The sequence below is a fragment of the Sorex fumeus genome, unplaced genomic scaffold (genome assembly GCF_029834395.1).
Source record: "Sorex fumeus unplaced genomic scaffold, SorFum_2.1 ptg000265l, whole genome shotgun sequence".
Classification (NCBI taxonomy): Eukaryota; Metazoa; Chordata; class Mammalia; order Eulipotyphla; family Soricidae; genus Sorex; species Sorex fumeus.
The window spans coordinates 42,915,906-42,932,300 of NW_026606322.1; the positions used below are offsets into that span (position 1 = coordinate 42,915,906).

General features: G+C 42.1%; 1 protein-coding gene across 2 annotated transcripts in view; it reads right to left on the reverse strand.

Annotated features, from left to right (window-relative positions):
* CXADR (CXADR Ig-like cell adhesion molecule) overlaps positions 1 to 16,395 on the reverse strand; it is a 67,884-nt gene that overhangs the window by 6,201 nt on the left and 45,288 nt on the right. The window contains exons 5-7 of one of the 2 annotated variants that reach the window (XM_056109226.1): positions 16,246 to 16,368; positions 14,042 to 14,180; positions 11,808 to 11,991 (exon numbers count right to left, since the gene is read on the reverse strand). In XM_056109226.1, coding sequence (XP_055965201.1) covers positions 11,808 to 11,991; positions 14,042 to 14,180; positions 16,246 to 16,368 — 446 coding nt within the window. Of the gene's footprint in view, positions 1 to 11,703; positions 11,992 to 14,041; positions 14,181 to 16,245; positions 16,369 to 16,395 lie in introns of those variants that run through there. The other variant, XM_056109225.1, reaches the window with a different exon arrangement.

The window sequence follows — 16,395 nt, forward strand, 5'->3', positions numbered from 1 at the left end:
GGAAATATCTTCAGGCATCTATTACCTTTATTGGTGGGAGTAGAATTCTTTTTAGTTACAAATGGAAATAAATGGGCAGCTAATCTCCTATTACCTTTTTGAATTCACACATGCAGTAAGTTTTTAGCTTGTAAGTAGAGCTGATTCAACAGGGAAATAACTGGCGTGGCCAACTACATATTTCATTAAATTTAGTGGGGATTTAAAATATACAATACTTTCACATTTTAAAAGGTCCATCCATCAAATACCAATTCTAGAGAAGGGAAATAAGCATTAAAATGAAAGTAATTTTTTTTTCAACTTTGACTAGACAAAATGAGGGGAAAATATTAAAAACGGGACTGGTAGTACAACAGGTAGGATGCTTGTCTTGCACATGGCCAACCCAGATTCCACCCCAGCACCCCTTAGGGACCCCCGAGCCCTATCAGGAGTGTTCCCTAAACACAAAGCCAGAAGTAAATTAAGTCCTAAGCACTGCCGGATGTGAGCCTAAAACAAAAAAAAATAAGCCTTCAGGTGAGGTGCCTATTATGTGATACTAAGTAGCACTGTCTGTAGCACTGTCCTCCCATTGTTGTTCATCGATTTGCTCGAGCAAGCGGGCACCAGTAACGTCTCCATTGTGAGACTTGGCCTTACTGTTTTTGGCATATTGAATACGCCACGGGGAGCATCCCAGGCTCTGCCATGCGGGTGGGATACTCTCGGTAGCTTGCCGGGCTCTCTGAGAGGGACAGAGGAATAGAAAAAAAAAAAAAACCACAAACTACATATACTTTCATGAAGTATACACAAATATACTAGAAGAAAAACTCATTTTGTAGCAGTCAATAAGGTGAAATTTTCCTGTTAACTTACTATTAGCCTGGGCTCCGTGGGTGGTGGAAGAGCGCATGCCTCAAATGCACGCGGGCAGTTTAATCTCAGGCACCACAAATAAAACCTTGATTGTTGTTTCAGTGAGGTCTTAACAAGGAGACAGGAGTTTTCCCAAACAGTTCACTGATGACTTTCAAATGTGTAATATTCAATGAGTCAAACACATCCTGGCTTATAGAGGTGGAAGTCCGTTGTTTCCTATTGTTGGTATGTAACATATCAAATGCTACCACCACATCTTATAGTTGTACTTTGGCGTGTATGAGACTTTCTTTTTCTGAACAACAGAATTTAACTGATTATATTGATAACTTGTTTTAGTGAACAGAGACAGAGGTGAGATAAACCTTTCCCTTCTTCCTCCTGAACACAAAATCACCAAAAATCTACTTCTAAGCCACTCTGAAACCACAAACGTAGGCTAACTATTGTTCAGTCTGAGACACTTTCAATCAGAGACACTAAAGGTTGATTGCTATTAGTAATTAGAATGATCAGATGGCAGGCGTAAGACATGGGCAACAGTCAGCTTCTCTTGTATTAGGAAGATGAGGTATTTCTGTTACGGTGATAACAGCAACCAAGAGCTACACAGCGCATAACCATGTATATACCAACCCAAGTGCTTCACACTGACTTAACAATGCTAGACCAGGTAAGTCTAGTCTCATTTGGTGAGGAAAGTGACTGTCGAAATGAAGGGTTTGTCTAAGGTCGTTCGGACTGAATGTCTCCCATATTCATTTTATTTACCCTTGTTTGGACTAACCCTCTACCTACACTCACAGCATTTAGCACCAAAAGAAAATCTAGACAAAAAATTACATTGGGATTTTATACTCTGAAGAGTACCAGACAGGCCTTTAGAAACAGCTGAAACAGCAGGAGGAATCAAGACATTCCCAATTTGTCAAATTCCCCACTAGATGGCAGCACTGAACCCCACAATTCACATCAATTTAGCTGCCAGCCTATTTCTTCCCTTTATCTTCCTCTTTTTCTCTGCAAATAAATATTGTAGTCATAAGCCTGTTATCTCCACTTCCCTAGTAACTGCCAACACTTAATGCTTGTGAATCCCAATCTTCTATTTCTACCCCAGTCTCTCACATTCTAGAGGCATACATCTAATGTAATATTGTAAATAAACAGTCTGATTGTTATAAAATTCAGTATCTCTATTTAAAGATCTAATAAACTTCTCAAACTCAACATGTTCAAAGCTGAACTGCTTAACTTCCAAACATTTAAGAATCGGGGCATCAACCCCCTGAGAACTTCTTTAGAACTCCGCCATGAACACTAATTCTTGTCTTGAAACGCCTGTCTTCATCATCATGACTAAACAATTATTTTTATCTCCTGCCTTGAGCTTTACACTTAGGCCCATGTTTGTAATTACCGTCCTGGGGATAGGATGGGAGGAAAAACTCCGAACTCTCATTTTGCCACGACACTAATAGATGGCTTTGAATGCTGCATGGTAAAAGTTTTCCTTCGAGTTTGCTACACCTTCTTTCTCAGCTCAGTGTTCTAATTTTCAAAATAACTTGCTAGCAACAACTAAATACATCTTCCTGTCCCCATGAGCAACTCTTCACTATGAACTAGCCCAAAGAGTAAACAGTGTCTATATGATGAGGGAGAGTTTCTAGAAGAAAAAGGAATTGATTTTTTACTACTCAGAACTTATGAACCTTGTGACTGGTGTAAGCATCCTACCCGCTGTATCTCTCTTTGGCCCGGGACTCCTTTTTCCATTAGCCAAGCTGATATGAGGTTAGCCAGGCGTTGTGGTCAGTCTTGGAAATAGGATGGGGGGTGGGGGGGAAGGGGAGGACTCCGAACTATGAAGCAGTTCTATGAAGTAGGTTGGCATATTTATATAGTTGATTTTTTTTTTCTTTTGGAGTCACACCCGGTGATACACAGGGGTTACTCCTGGCTCTGTACTCAGGAATTACTCCTGGTGGTGCTCAGGGGACCATATGGGATGCTGGGAATCAAACCCAGGTCGGCCAAATGCAAGGCAAACACCCTACCCGCTGTGCTATCACTTCAGCTCCAGTTGCTAATATTTTTTTATATTCCACTGAAATGAAATGAAATTCTCTGGAAATGTTTTCTTCCACCAAATCTCACCCTTTTTGTCCCGAAGTCTGCTTGAGTCATATCCAGCCGCCAGTGCTCGGGAATCAAGTGGCTTCACGGGTGGAATCCAGGCTGCAGTCTGAGGTCTGCAGCCAAACATGTATTTCCACAGCTCATCAGTCTGGTCCCACTTATATTTCAATGCTAGTTCTTTACTACACAAGTTCGTACTCTCCAATCATCTTCACTGTGGCATGTTGAACCATGAGCCCCAAGTTTCTGTTCCCTAGTACTTCCAAACAGCACCGTACTTGGAAATGGGGTCATTAAAGACAGCTAAGTTGAAGTCATGGAGGGTAGGTCAAGTTCTATGAGTGTCCGAATAAGGGAAAATCAGGAGAAAGACAGAGAGGTGGCATGAGAAGGTTTGGCAGACAGCCAGCTCCAAGCCGAAGAGAGCAAAAGCTTCTTCCCTACCCCTACCATTTAACAAAATGCTCTGTAGGTCTCTAAAGCTCTGAGACAAAACATTTCTTTTAAGCCTCTAATTTGTTATAAAGGTAAAGGCCCTCCCGTTGATCGTCGATTTGCTCGAGCGGGCCCAGTAACGTCTCCATTGGAGACTTTATTGTTACTGTGTCTGGCATATCGAATACTCTCGTTAGCTTGCCGGGCTCTCCGAGAGGGGCGGAGGAATCGAACGCAGGTCGGCCATGTTGGCCGCTTGTAAGGCGAACGCCCTACCCGCTGTGCTATTGCTCCAAAAACCTAGAAAAGTAACATAATTATATCTAGAAATTAATTACAGACTAATCATTCATAACTGACAATACCATTCTCTTCTCTTTAAACCAGCATCTTCTACGAAAGTGGTTTTGCTTTGGATTTTGGCCATATCCAGCTGTACTCAGGGTTCACTCCTGGCTCAGCACTCAGGGTTCTCCTGGCAGTGCTTGGGGGACCATGCAGGGTGCCAGGCATCAAACCCGCGTTGGTTATGTGCAAGACGAGCGTGCTACCCATTGTACTATCTCTGTGGTGCAGAGCTGATGATTTTAGAAATGTAGTTTAAATGCTTCAAGTCAGCCTATCACTGTTTACAGTTGCCAACAAAGAAAATCCCCAAGACTGTAGCACTGTCTGTCTGTAGCACTGTCCTCCCGTTGCTCATCAATTTGCTCGAGCAGGCCCAATAACGTCTCCATTGTGAGACTTATTGTTACTGTGCTTGGCATATCGAATATGTCACGGGTAGCTTGCCAGGCTTTGCCGTGCAGGCGAGATACTCTCGGTAGCTTGCCGGGCTTTCCGAGAGGGGCGGAGGAATCGAACCCGGCTCAGCCGAACCGGCTGAACGCAAGGCAAACACCCTACTGCTGTGCTATCGCTCCAGCCCCCACCCCCAAGACTAATAATAAAAAGTTATTAAAATAAGGTGGCAGGCTAAAATTAATGTACAAAAATCTGTGATATGTCTATGCAAAAATAATGAACTAGCTAAGGGGCTGGAGAGACAGCACACACCTTGCATGTGGCCAACCAGTTTGGTTTCAAGCACCACGTTGCCCTTGGCATCACTGGGTGGAGTCCTGGAAGCCCCCAAACCACCAAGTGGCTGCGGTCATCCCCCAGCAGCACAGGGCCTAACTAAGCAGCACCCTTGAACCCTTGCACTGAACAATGTATAACCTCGAGGGGGATCCCCAAACCTTCCAGCACTGCCTGGAAGTCCCCCACCCTGCTAAAACAACACCAATACCACCAACAAAATTACGAACTAGCAGAAGGAGAAACCAGGAAATGATCCTACTTACAACCACTTCAAAAGAATCTGAGGCTGGGGGCCGGAGTGATAATATGGTGGGTAGGGCATTTGCTTTGCATGCGACCCACCAGGGTTCGATCCCCAGCACCACATATAGTCCCGTGAGCACTGCCAGGAATGTTCCTTGAGTGCAGAGTCAGGAGTAAACCCTGAGCAGTCAGGTGGGCCCCCAAACACACAGACAAACCAAAAAAGCCTATACTGATAATGCTGAAGACCCAGGCAGAACCCTAGTACATATCTGCTGAAAAAAGAACCAGAGTAATCAGAAGAAAAAAAAAGACATAAAGGAGCTAAGCACTGGGTCTTCCACTTTCAGATATAATATTAGACAAATAAAGCAGGAGGGGCTGTCGTCCAGCTGACGAAATGACATGTTCACAAAGATAACGAAGCCAGAGCCCCTCAATTGCTGAATATGGCTACCGCATCAAGGTATGGATAATTAAATGGAACACAAGTGACACTTCTTAACAGATTAATATGATGTGGTGTTTTAACATGGTTTTATTTATATTTTAAGACAACCAATCCATTCAGACTGGGGTCTTTGTGAGTTTGTTTGAAAGAACAGCTAAGGATGGCTGTCCCTTAGCTGGTGGCTGACATCAATTTACTTCCATTCCTTCCGGTATCTTCATCCATTTCTCCATTCAAACTGGAGTTTTTAGAGCTCAGCAAGGAAACAAGAAGCAAACGCATCAAGGGCTGAGTCCTAGGTGAAGTAGGCTGAAATTTATCTGAGGGTCTAACTGAGTCTCTAAGTTTTCTTTCTGCAGTTAACTTAGGGCAAGGGCTTTTTCTCTTCACATGGCTCTGGATTTTAGGAAAATTAGTTAAAGTATGTCCAAGTAGGGCTGGAGCGATAGCACAGCGGTAGGGCGTTTGCCTTGCACGCAGCCAACATGGCCGACGCGAGTTCGATTCCTCCACCCCTCTTGGAGAGCCCGGCAAGCTACCCAGAGCAACGAGCCCACACGGCAGAGCCTGGCAAGCTCCCCGTGACGTATTCGATATGCCAGACACAGTAACAACAAAGTCTCCAATGGAGACGTTACTGGGCCCCCTCGAGCAAATCGATGATCAATGGGAGGGCCTTTACCTTTAGTTAAAGTAACCCACTTAGAAAATCACTTAAAGACAACAAACCAGCAAGAAATACCAGCTGGAGAAATACCAGCAAGAAAAAACGCACTGCTCTCCTGATCCTGGCTTCCTGGCCTCACCATTGCCTTGACCACACTCAGGAATTACATTTCCTCTTATCTCGGACTCAAAACTAACACATTCATATCTCAGGACAAATTACATTCAATTTGGTCTTCGTATCACCAATTCTCCTACACGCTATTGAATTAACCAGAAATCTGACCCAGCCTTTAAAGCTGCAAAATTAAAATACAGCTCAAATAAAAGGCATTGAAGTATACTTAGTAGGTTCACGTAAGCCAATTTTATTATAGACATGATTCCGTAAAAAACCGGGCCTCAGGGGCAGGCAAAAATAGTACAGCAGGTAAAAGGCATTTGCCCGGCCAACACGGGCTCAATCCACCATATTCTGTATGGTCCTTTGAGCACTGCCAGAAATGACTGCTGAGTGCAGAGCCAGGAAAAAGACCCTGGGGTGTGACCCAAGGGAGGGGAGGGGAGGGAAGGGGAAATCTGGGTCTCACCATCAGCATCCAAAACTGCAGGGCAAACAAAAATTCCCCTCAGTTTATACATTCTGTTACAGAACTTCCATTCCCCCAGAACACAGGTTATTTTCTTCCTTTCGATCTCCATTTTAAGGACAAGACACAAATTAAGTAAAGCCTATTATCAGTAGCTGGTGTTTAGCTACAGCTGACTCCAAGGCCTGTGCTCTTCTCTGAGTCAGTAAGTAGAAAACCGCAAGTTGGTCTCAACCAGTTCTCTCTGGGCAGTGGGTAGGGCACATGGCCAACCCAGGTTTGATCCACAGTACCCACCATTGTCTCCTGAGCTCGCCATCAGTGAACCCTAAATGCAGATCCATGAGTAAGGCCTGAGCACCACCAGATGTGGCCCTCCAAAAAGAAACATACAAAAATAATAATCACAAGTACATTGAAAAAATGTACTTGTGAAATGAGCATCCTCCACCCCGATCCTCCAAATTCCAGTAGGCAGGGGTCACACCCACCAATTGGCTCCCTGGCGCCGTGTAATCCCATCAACAGCCAAGACTCGGAGACTATAAAACCCAGCTCCCGGAAGCGCGTGGCTGAACTTATTGTGACATTTTATTACCTCATTCCTACTTTGGACAAACTGGCAGGCTACCAAGTGTAACCTGCCCACATGGCAGAGTCTGGCAAACTCCTCGTGGCGTACCCAATATGCCAAATACCAGTAACAATGATGGGTCTCTTTCTCCTAACCCTGAAAGAGCCTTGAATATGGCACTTTTTAAGAAATCTCAGGGCTAGGACGAAGGAGATGTTACCGGGGCCTGCTCAAGGCAATCGACGAACAACAGGATGGTCGTGATCGTGACATTGAAGAAACAAAATTTATATTAAAAATTTCAAGACAATCACTGAACTTGGGGATGTCAACCCTAATTATCATATCTATACACTGTTATTTAGATGCAGTGGTGGTGAAATATATATGTTTGATGTTTCCACTGTTGTGTTTGTTGCTTTCTTTTTTCTGCTTACAGAAAATGGGACTTGAAGTACTAGCATACTAAAGTCTTAGAAAAAAATTTTAAAGGCATAGTAAAGCCACACCATGAGGCAGGACACTGCTTTTTTGATTTTATTTCAAAAGTACACAAGGTCACAAAACTAGAGCAAGTTTTTAATTTTTAAAGAAAATTTTCTTCTTATAAATTTCAAAATCTACATAATTAGATACTTATGCCAGAAACCTTAAATACAAAGTCATTTTTGAAACTGACACTTAACATTCTCTACCCTATACGTCAAGTGTCAAAATATTTCTTTTTCTCAGTAATACAAGCGTAGTTATTACAAAGTTTCACAGTAAGGGATGAGAATAAGCGAATCAATGAATTGTGGTTCTCTTATTAAATTAATAAAAACCAGTTCTCTCTTGATTGGAACATTTATTATTCATGACCGGTAACAAACCTTGCTAAGTCATCAGACTCTTCAGAGTATAATAGAAAGTTAGTTAAAACTTGGTTTAAATGAATAGCAAGCTCTAAGATATAGCAACCACTTCATCCATTATCATCTATAAGATAAACAGAACCACAATTCATAAATGTATTGATTATTCTTCCCTGCTTCTGTAACATTTGTAAGTAGAATTTGTGCTCAGTTAAGGACAGTTTAGTGTCAAAACAGGCAAACCAGTTTTTAAAAAAAAAAATCAACTGCAGAACATGTTGCCTTTATTACAAGAATATCCAACGGCATTTGAAATATTAAAACTTGCCCAGAACATTTGTACTACATAACACGGAAATATTATAAAGATATATGTACATATATATAATATATAATGTCACAAGTCACTGAAAGTTAAAATTGTGCCAACATTTTCTACAAACTCTTCCTATGAGATACATCAAAACATTGACCACCTAAAAAATGGATGAATAAGGCATCTGAAAGCCCTAAACACTGTTGAGATGGAGAGTGGGGTGGGGTTGGGGGGGAGAACAACTTTATCATTCATACGACTTCAATTTGACATGCTGCATGCACACAAAAAGTCATAAATAGTTACTGGAAGAAATCAGATCTTGATATCCAACTTCATGCAATGAGCTCTTTCTGTATTTATTCAAAAAGTTTGCCTGCCTCTTCATGTGCTCCAACTTTCTAGAACTCACTTAGTAAGTGATTCTGAATAAAACATTTCATATTCACAATCCAATGGCCTTTGAAAGTGTGTCACTGCCACCCCCCTGGCCCCCAGCACACACTCACACTGTGTTTCCTTTGTCATAGCTCCATGGAAGAGCCCAAAATTAGGGGCGTGATCTGCAGGGACTCACCGGCCAGTGGTATCAGTGGGGGAAAAAATGATGGTTAACAACTGGTAACAAGACTAAAACTGTCAGTAAGAAAAAGAACGATGCTGTAAGCCAAGGTAACCTGAATTTAAAAAGAAGAATCCCTGTGAACCATATATAGTACCATAACTCAAAATCAAAATACACAGGGGTCACCAGCAGTTTCGCTTGAAGCAACAGTGCTTCACGGACAGCATTAGGCTCACTAATGGAAATGCTGAAAAATACATTTTGTATTGAAGTGTTGATCATTACTAATAGCAATCCTGAAAAAAAAATTTTTTTTTTGATTCCTGCTTCATATGAAATAATCTGTGAGAACTATTTAGAAACTTAACCAGTAATCTCAGATCTTTGGATTAATAAACTCAAATGAGAGTTTGACAAAAAAAAGAAAAATCTTAAACCTGAATTCTGTCCTCTAAATGTAACTGTGTTGTGGCTGGAGCAATAGCACAGCAGGTAGGGCGTTTGCCTTGCACGCAGCCAACCTAGGTTCGATTCCCAGCATCCCATATGGTCCCCCGAGTACCGCCAGGAGTAATTCCTGAGTGCATGAACCAGGAGTAACTCCTGTGCATCGCCGGGTGTGACCCAAAGAGCAAAAAAATAATAATAAAATAAATTTAATTGTGTTCCACAGAGACTTATGAGCGGCTTTCTCAGACCGTAGGTGATACAGACCCAAAAGGAAAGTGCTCTGGAGAGATAATGGTTGACTTAGGGCCAAATTCTAGACTAACTCTATGAAGTTTCAGAGAAGAAAAGTTGACAATGTCCAGCTTTACATAATCTACATTATATGAAGACAGACTGGGAAGGAGCAAAGGTTGCATTATGAAAAATTTGTGCCCTTTCTTATAAAATCCTGTAAATAAATTTTTTTCATATAAAACAGACCAGGCAACTGGCATTCAGAAATAGTTTTTTGCTCTGAAATTAGAAACACAGTGTGTTGGGGTGCTAAGATTTTAAGAATCTTCATGAATAATGCAACTAGGTAAACTGCATCCAAGAAAAACAGAGAAGAGAAGGCAAGACTGGAAGAGTGACAGCAAGATGTCCAGTGATGCATTCTAAGGAAGTACCTTCACCTCTAAGCACTGTCCAGGTGATAGCCCTCTCACAGGCACCAGAAACTCATAATCAAAACTGAACTGTCCCAAAGGCACAGATGAAAATGTCAACACAAGTATAAAAGTAGTACCACCTAAGGTTAAAAATCTATTTTAAAAATGTTTCCAAATATGTGTACCTATACACTAATGCATTACACAGTCATTCAGCTTAAATTTCACCACTAAAAAGTATACACAATACTCCAACTGTAAATCCATGCCAACATTAATTTATAATGTAGCATTTCTACCACAGCACCTAAAGAGATAACAGAAACCAACTCCCTATGAAAATCTAGGGAAGAGGTCTTAGAGCTAGTGAAATAATTTATTGCAGACCTTATTTACTATAAAGAAACTGTCGGTTGGCTCACGTGACTAAATCCACAGTCCCTCGCAACCTTAAGGGAAATACAATAAACTCACTTCTCCTACTAAAACAGTATTTAACATGTTTGGCAGTTAGGAGTATTATTTTTTTTTACTCCCTTTCCTTTCATTCAGTTTTTTTTTTTCACTTGTTTGTTTTAAAGAATAAATCACTTTCACAAAACTAGAACTCAAAGCTCAACTTGATTTTCTGAACCTACACAAAGACATGTCGGCCATACAATAGCAACTGTACATCCTCCCTAATCTGAAAGACAGAATTCATGGAGGACACTCACTAGCTTAAAAGTATTTCATTATTCTTGGTCTAAAAGAAAACATCCTCAAAGAGCTGCACTCAAGTGGATAAATATTGAATTATATTTCTGAAACATATGTGCAACACCTATCCAAGCGGGGAGAAGGGAAAAAAATCACAATGAAAAAGGAGTAGAAACCCTTAAAATTTGGAACCAGTAATCAGAATGGTGCAATGTCAATCTAATTATTTCAATAATCTTAGAATTGTATAATAATAATTGAGTTATTATATCTTTCTTCTTGGAAAAATATCCCCTGAAATGAACAGCCAGTGTCAGTTTGGAACTGCAATACTGTATTTCCATCTATCGGGTCACTGTTCTGAAGTTCTGAAGACACCGCAGGCCTCAGGCCATTGGGTAATAACTCATCAACTACTTCATGCTACACCAGTGCCTGTCATGCGCTGCAGCTATAACGAACTCACAGCGAATCCTCTAAATCAATCTGCTCAGTGCTCCTTTATTTATCACGTAAAAGAGCTTACTATACCCCCAGTTCCTAGAGCAATCTAGCAATTAAATACTTCAGAAATCATTTCATGGGCAAAATTCATGAAAGTCTTGGATGCAAAACTAGCAATTTCTAGAGCACTCTGGTGTTTTCCCAGGTTATTAGAGATACTCCAAACACTCTAGGGGTTTTCCAATACAAAATACAAATATCAGAGCAAACTAATGTCAATAATCAATCAATTGAGAAAGGCATCCCAAAGATCACAGCAGAAATCACAAAGTACCACTTTCAAATGATTTCAAGTACCCCCTGGTAGACAGGAGTCCTGCCAATGCTTCTCATCTACAATTTCATATTCAAAGTGCAACATCTGATTCCAGCACTGACATCTAGAAGAAACCTATCAAAGCCAACCTCCGACAGGAAAGATGTTTTCCACCTGGTGAATTTGTCTTTAGTAAGCGGAATGCCTCTCCTATCTCAGTGTCACCAAACCAAGACTTTGTGGATGTCCATCTCTCACGGCGATGATGAGTATCTTCTGCGATATACTTTGAGGCTAGTGAGACAATTCTGACCCGAGTAAGTGTTCGCATTTTGGAAGAGGAGGCGCAAGGTGGAGGGCGCCGCAGCAGGGCGGGGGGCTCTATACGATCGAGCCGTCCTTGGTCTGGGCGGGAATCATCACGGGCACCGCTCCCATCCTGCTAAGGTTAGGGGCCGCTACCTTGGCGGGGGGCAGCGTCGGGCTCTGCGCCGCGCGGTCCAAGTCCTCGCTGGGCACCTGGTTGTACTGCGTCTTGGAGTAGCCTTCCATGTTCGACGGGGACATGGAGCCCAGGGAGGAGTGGTTGCTGCCAATGTAGCTGCGGGCTGTGGACGTGCGGCTCTTGGGCGGCGGGACGTCTTCCCTGAGAAATCAAGCGCCCAGACAAGTTCAACCCTCACATTTCCCCAAAGCCAACACTCCCCGTTAGCCAGGAAGTAAAAAAACCTAACAGTGTGTCACACGCACACAAAAGCGAGTGCAGTAATGAAGGTGTACTGTGAACTGTTGTTACTCGCCCCCGGATTTATCCTTTTCAAGGTCTGTACCTTCAGAGACAGTGAAATACAATTTTTACAAAAACACAGTCCATTCTATGATGTTCTATAAGGAACATCTATCAAATAATTTCAGCTGGTATAACTGACCAAGATGGCCATATTATTTGCTGTTTAATATTTTATCACTGATAAAACACTGGCGATTCTTGTAATACTTCTACCAAGAGAGGGGGGGGAAAATCCTCATTACAAATGTTATCTAAGATTGAAGCTGAAAATTTAGCAGACTCAAGCTTGTAAAAACTGAAAATCTGGGGGCTGGAGCGATAACACAGCAGGTAAGGCATTTGTCTTGTACGCGGCTGACTCGGGTTCGATTCCCAGCATCCCATATGGTCCCCCGAGAACCACCAGGAGTAATTCCTGAGTGCAGAGCCAGGAGTAACCCCTGTGCATATCACGGTATGAGCCAAAAAGAAGAAAGAAAAAAAAATCTGGGAATCTGGACATAAAAGTTTCACACTGAGCACTAGGACAATATATGTGCCTGATTTACCTCTAGTGCATTTCAAAACAATGTGTCCAGTCTGTGCCCCAGGCCACCATATGCAATCTCCTGGGGGTGACATAAGTACAGACTCCCCCCTACCACACTACTTAAGAAATACTGTAATTCAATATTACCTGGGTTAAAGTTCTTGCCTTGCAATGCAGTCAACGATGGTCAAAGCCCTGAAACTGCATACAGTACCCCAAGGACAGTCAGGGTCAGGTACCCCTTGACAGAGTCAGAAATAGCCCTGGAGCAGAGACAGGTGTGCCTCCCCCCACAAAAAATAGCACTATAGGACTGGAGCGATATCACAGTGGGTAGGGCATTTGCCTTGCACTCGGCGGACCTAGGTTTGATTCCCAGCATCCCATATGGTCCGCTGAGCACCGCCAGGAGTAATTCCTGAGTGTAGAGACAGGAGTAACCCCTCTGCACCACTGGGTATGACCCAAAAAGAAAAGAAAAAAAAAGAAAAAAGAAAAAAAAAGCACTTTAGTTCAATATGCACCTTTAATCAATGTCCATTGGCTCTCACTGTTTGTTTGTTTTGGACTACATCTGGCAGTGCTTACTCCTGGCTTTTTGTTTGGGGTTCATTCCTGGTAGGATTCAGGGGACCCATGGGGATGCTGATGATGGAACCAGAGTTGGCTGTGTGCAAGGCAAGCACCCTGCCCGGGCTTTGCCTATTTTTAACAGGGTGGTGGTGAGGGGAGAAGGGTAGCTAAAACTACTGCAGTAATTATTTCATAATATCTAAGTTAAATCAATGGTACATTCCTTAACCTGTACAGTAACAGGTCAATGACCTCTGAGTAAAACTAGAAATAAACCCACAAAATTCACCATGCCAAGAGTTCTATAAACCAGACATTTATATCACATGTTGTTTCTTTTTTTTTTTAAACTTAACAAGTGTTCCATTTTTTAATGATTCCATGCCTGCGTTTTACTGAGAGAAGGTAGATGACCCAGAGCTAAGCATTTGGAGTCACTTCAGCACAAAGGACGGTTGGACACTCGAAAGTCAAAGCTCCCAAATGTGCTAATGGGCAAAACACAACTATGGCCTCTAGTCTATTCTCAGAGAGGAAGACGGCAAACTTAAGAAAGTGAATGCTGGGCTAGAGAATGGTACGTGCCCTAAGGCACTTGCCTTGCACAGAGATGACCCATGTTTGATCCCGGTACCCCATATGGTCCCCCTGAGCCCCGCCAGGAATGATCCCTGATACAGAGACAGAAGAATGCTCTGAGCACCACCGGATGTGCCCACCCCCCCAAACATTGCCTCCCCCCCAAAGTATACCTTAGAGACATGAAGTATTTCATATACAACAGTTGACTCTTGTGCCATTTACCTGATATCATGATGAACTTCCTTTTCGTATTTTTCTTCTCGGCGCTTCTTACGACAGCAGAAGATGACTATACTAATGAGCACAAGCGCAAGCAAAATTCCTATAACAGCTCCTGCAATTGTCCCAGCTTTGTTTGAAGCTAGATGGTGGTGACAGCATCGATAGTTAAAAAAGGGGGGGGAAAAACCACATTGTATCAAAAGGTTATGCATTGATTAATTTAATTGCATACATTTGTTCAATACTGAGATAAAAGATTGGCTTCTTTTTGACAGAAAAAATTCACTGAAAGAATTTTCTTCTGAACAACATGCATTGTAGGCAACCCTTTATAGGCATGGGCTTCATTGCATTTGCTTTTATTGTGCTTCACCCACACTGCATTTATTTTCACAAACTGAAGTCCCTATGGCAACCCAAAGTCAAATAAATTTCTTGGAGCCATTTTCCCTAAAGTTGCAACAATTTTTTTAGTAATTTTTAAACAGGGTGTATACATTGTTATTTTCGACATAATGCTTATTTAATGCTATACCTGGTACAATTGTAACTTTAATATAAACTGAATTCTTGTGGTATGCTTCATTGAAAATATTTTTTTTATTGTTGGAAAGATCTATTATTGGTAGCTTTCTTTTTTTTTAATTAGTGAAACACCATGAGGTACAGTTGTAGATTTACAATTTTTTGTGCTTGGGTTTCGATTATACAATGATCAAATACCCATCCCTCCACCAGTGCCCATTTTCCACCACCATGGGTAATATCCCTCCCACCCTCATCCCTCCCATCCCCCCCTGCCTCTGTGGCAGGGCAATTCCTTGTGTTCTCTCTCTCCTTTTGGGTGTTGTGGTCTGCAAAAGAGGCATTGAGTGGACATGTTCAGTCCATAGTCTACTTTCGACATGCATCTCCGCTCCTGGGAGGATCCTCCAAACACCCTTTATTTGGTGCTCCCTTCTCTATCTGAGCTGCCCTTTCCCCTAGAATGCCCGGCTGGCCTCTAAGCTATGGAGTTATCCTCCTGGTGCTGATCTCAGATATTCTTGGGTATTAATCTCATATTTTGCTACTTTATATCCCCCAGATGAACAGAATCTTTCTATGTCTATCCCTCTCTTTCTGACTCATTTCTCATTGAAAATATTTGCTTTATTGCAGTGGTCCAACCAGCAATACTCCACAACAAAAGTGCTGTGGAACCAACCCGCAATATCTGAGCTGTGCCTATATTTCAGATGTAATAAATAATAAAACTAGGCTAATATTCTAATCTTTATATTTTCTTGATACTTAAGAATAATGTATTCGTGGAGGGAGGTGCACACACGTAATGGTGCTCAGGGCTTACTAATGGTTCTGTGCTTGGGGATCACTCCTGGCAGGTATTGGGGAACCATGAGGTACTGGGGATCAAAGCCAGGTCAGCTGCACACAAGCTAGCACCTACTCACTTACTATCTCTGATCTGTGAGAATATTCCAATAGACTTGTTTTGTTTTATTGCTCTTTGGGTCACACCCGGCAATGCACAGGGGTTACTCTTGGCTCATGCACTCAGGAATTACTCCTGGCAGTGCTCGGGCGACCACATGGGATGCTGGGAATCGAACCTGGGTCAGCCGCATGCAAGGCAAATGCCCCACCTGCTGTGCTATCACTCCAGCCCTAGACTTGCTCTTGAAGCCCGTAGACTCCCTAGAACACATACCTCACCTGTCTCTGTTTCTTTGCTTGCTCATTTGTTTCTTTGTCTACTCTGGAGATGCCTGTGTTCTCTCTTGAACACACACTTCACTCTTTCTTTCCCCTTACATCTTTCTAAATAAGTTTCAATATAAACTATCTTGCTTCACACACACCCCAAACAATAATAAAATTAATTTTTAAAAAGAAAATTCTAAATGGCTTGTACAAATGTTGTATAAATTCTAAATGGCTAAATAAATGTTTAGCGTGCCCTGACCTTGTTTACCTGTCTCATGTTACTACCATAATGAAGAATGTTTTAAGAACATAATGAAGAATGTTTTAAGTGTGTCATTTTTCCTCTTTCCATGTCTTAGAAAAAACTCAATACGAAGCCACAGAAAGCATTCCTCAGCTGACATCTCCTATCACTCACTATAAGCTGCCAGTAGTATAGCAGCCATTGAAAGAGCACCAAAGAAAGTCATCACGACAGGAAGCATGACAATACTTACGAGGAACCACATCCAGGCGGAGCATGCACTGATCGGTACCCACTCTGTTCTTGACCGTGCAACTGTACACCCCAGAGTATTCGGTGGTGGCATTCTTGACAGAGATAACCGGTGAATTCATATCTAGGGAAAGAAAAGCAAACCTCATTT